Source organism: Loa loa (genome assembly GCF_000183805.2).
Source record: "Loa loa unplaced genomic scaffold supercont3.1215, whole genome shotgun sequence".
Classification (NCBI taxonomy): Eukaryota; Metazoa; Nematoda; class Chromadorea; order Rhabditida; family Onchocercidae; genus Loa; species Loa loa.
Genome location: NW_018109395.1, coordinates 1 through 2,457, shown reverse-complemented (window position 1 = coordinate 2,457; position 2,457 = coordinate 1). Strand labels below are relative to the sequence as shown.

Below are 2,457 nucleotides of genomic sequence, written 5' to 3'. Positions count from 1 at the left end.
TTATTTCATGCTTATTTTTTTTTTTTTTTTTTAGAAGAAATATGCAAATTTTGATATGCTGTAAAGAGATAAACATTATACAGTAATAATTGATATTATCATCAATGAAATGGCTGATTGATTATATTGAATTTTAATTTAATTTTAGTTTAATATATGGTTTTTTTTTCTTTTTTTCCCCTAGTAATGTACACGTAACAATAAAATCTTTTAGCCAATAAGTTAGTACTATTTTATGCTTATGAATAAGTGACAGAGAATGAATGATGGGAAATAATCATGATAAAATAATCAAGATATTATCATTATTATTACTAATTTGCTAACATTGTTTGATTAGTTAGTTGACCGATAATTTAATTTTTTTTTTGTTTGAATAGTTAACTAAACTTTCCATCAGGTAATTGGTCATGTATTCGAGGACTGATAGTTATGAAGCGATTAATGCTATTTCATGTGATACAAACGTATGTCCCATCAGCAATGCTTGTCTCTATTTCATGGATGAGCTTTTGGCTTGACCCTCGTGCATCACCAGCTCGGGTGACACTGACCATTACAACATTGCTTACATTGACCACAATGAGTAATGGTGCAAGACAAGATTTACCGCAAGTTTGTTATACTTTTCTAATTTTTTATTGATTCATTAATTCAAATGGAAATAATGGAATTTTTTTTCCTTTTTTTCTGTATTTCTATTTGCATTTCAATTTAAAAAAAAAAAAAAAAAAAAAAAAGAACAATTCATTCTATTGGATGAAAATAAAAACAAAAAACAAGTGACAAATGACAAAAAGTTGGGAAGGGAAGAAAACAGAAGACAAGCAGGTTAATTAATGTAATGTAAAGTTTCAATTATTCGTTGAAATTTACAAATTATTTTTTGGAATTCAAGCTATGAGATAAAATCTATGCTTCATTTACATCTTTTTCGCGAATTTTTCTGTTTCAACCCATGTCACTTTCCAATTTTAAATTTTTAATTTGAATATTTATTAAATATTTGATAATTTTGCTAAATTTATAATATACTTTATCAGATATAATCTTTAATAATGTGAAAAAAAATAAAAGAATATACGAAATGAAATAAATGATTTCCTAAATATATTTGAAGTACAGAGTACCACATTACCGTACTTAAATATTGGAATTAATATCACATATCATAGTTATATATAAAAATACGATTCTTCTAATCTTGCACTTTTATAAATTGAAATAATTTCAGGTTAGCTATATTAAAGCACTGGATATTTGGTTAACATTCTCACAGGTAATTTTTGAACCCTTTTTGACCTTCTCTTTAATCGTTTATCTTTCGCAACATACAATTAAAATATTACTGGTCATTTAACAATTTTTAAATATTACTTGTCATTGCGTAATACATTGAAAAAAAAGTTTTTGCTTCAAAAAAAAACCAGCAGTTTACAAAAGTTTGAAATTTATTTTCGTTAATTTAATTAGTATACAACTAGTTTTCTCTTTTCAATCTCTATCTTTTGGTTAAAAAAAATAGTGAAATATAGAATTTATGGTTAGACCATTCATTTATTGTGATTTTTAATTACTAAATTAACAATTATAATTACATTCAATATTGCATTGATATTTTTAACCAAAAGCTAATTCACTATCAAAAAAAAAAAGAAAATGCAAAAATAAAACAAGTTTACATTAATTATAGTTTATGTTTATTAAATATTAATTCCAGAATTTTACAACACCTTAATCATATTTTACACACAAATTAAACAAATATTAGAAATGGAAATAATTCAATTACTCATATTTTTACAGTTTTAAATTTTCGAAACTGATTAATAAAAATTAAAATTTGTTAAACTTTTTAGGCATTAATATTTCTTGTATTGTTGGAGTATTCATTTGTTAGCTATTATTTAACCAAACGTGATTACAATTGCATACATCGTCATGTTTTTGGTACCACCGAACTTCATTCTGAAATGGGAAAGGTATTTGAAAAAAGAAAAAAAAGGAAATTAATTATTCATTAATAATAATAAATTCAATATTAAATTTCAAAAAAAAAGAAAAATTTTTACTTATATTTTAACAATTTTCTAATCTAATCATGATAGCATCTCGAAATGTTTCATTTAATTTCAGTGTTCCTTTATTTGCACTATATTTAAGTTTTGTATATATTATTGATAATAACTTGCGGAAAATGTTGAAGAAGAAATTGGATCCACATAGTCCAATAATAACCGGTGCTAGGAGATATTCCACAGATAACGGTCATGCAAATACAGTAAATACCTATTCGTTGACTGCTGGACTTACGCGATGTTTACGTAATACAGCGGTAAATAATTTGAATTTACAATTGAAAATACAATTATGGATATATATATATATATATATATATATATATATATATATATATATATATATATATATATATATATATTATTATATATATATATA

At 23.6% G+C, this 2,457-nt stretch overlaps 1 protein-coding gene across 1 annotated transcript; it reads left to right on the top strand.

Moving 5' to 3' along the window:
- Positions 1-432: 432 nt before the first annotated feature.
- On the top strand, positions 433-1,982 carry LOAG_14608 (hypothetical protein; the record flags this gene model as incomplete). The annotated part of the gene is made up of 3 exons (XM_003150102.1): positions 433-615; positions 1,235-1,279; positions 1,860-1,982. Coding segments are annotated over 3 exons (351 nt in total), but the record flags the coding sequence as incomplete, so codon positions are not given.
- Between the last annotated feature and the right edge of the window lie 475 nt (positions 1,983-2,457).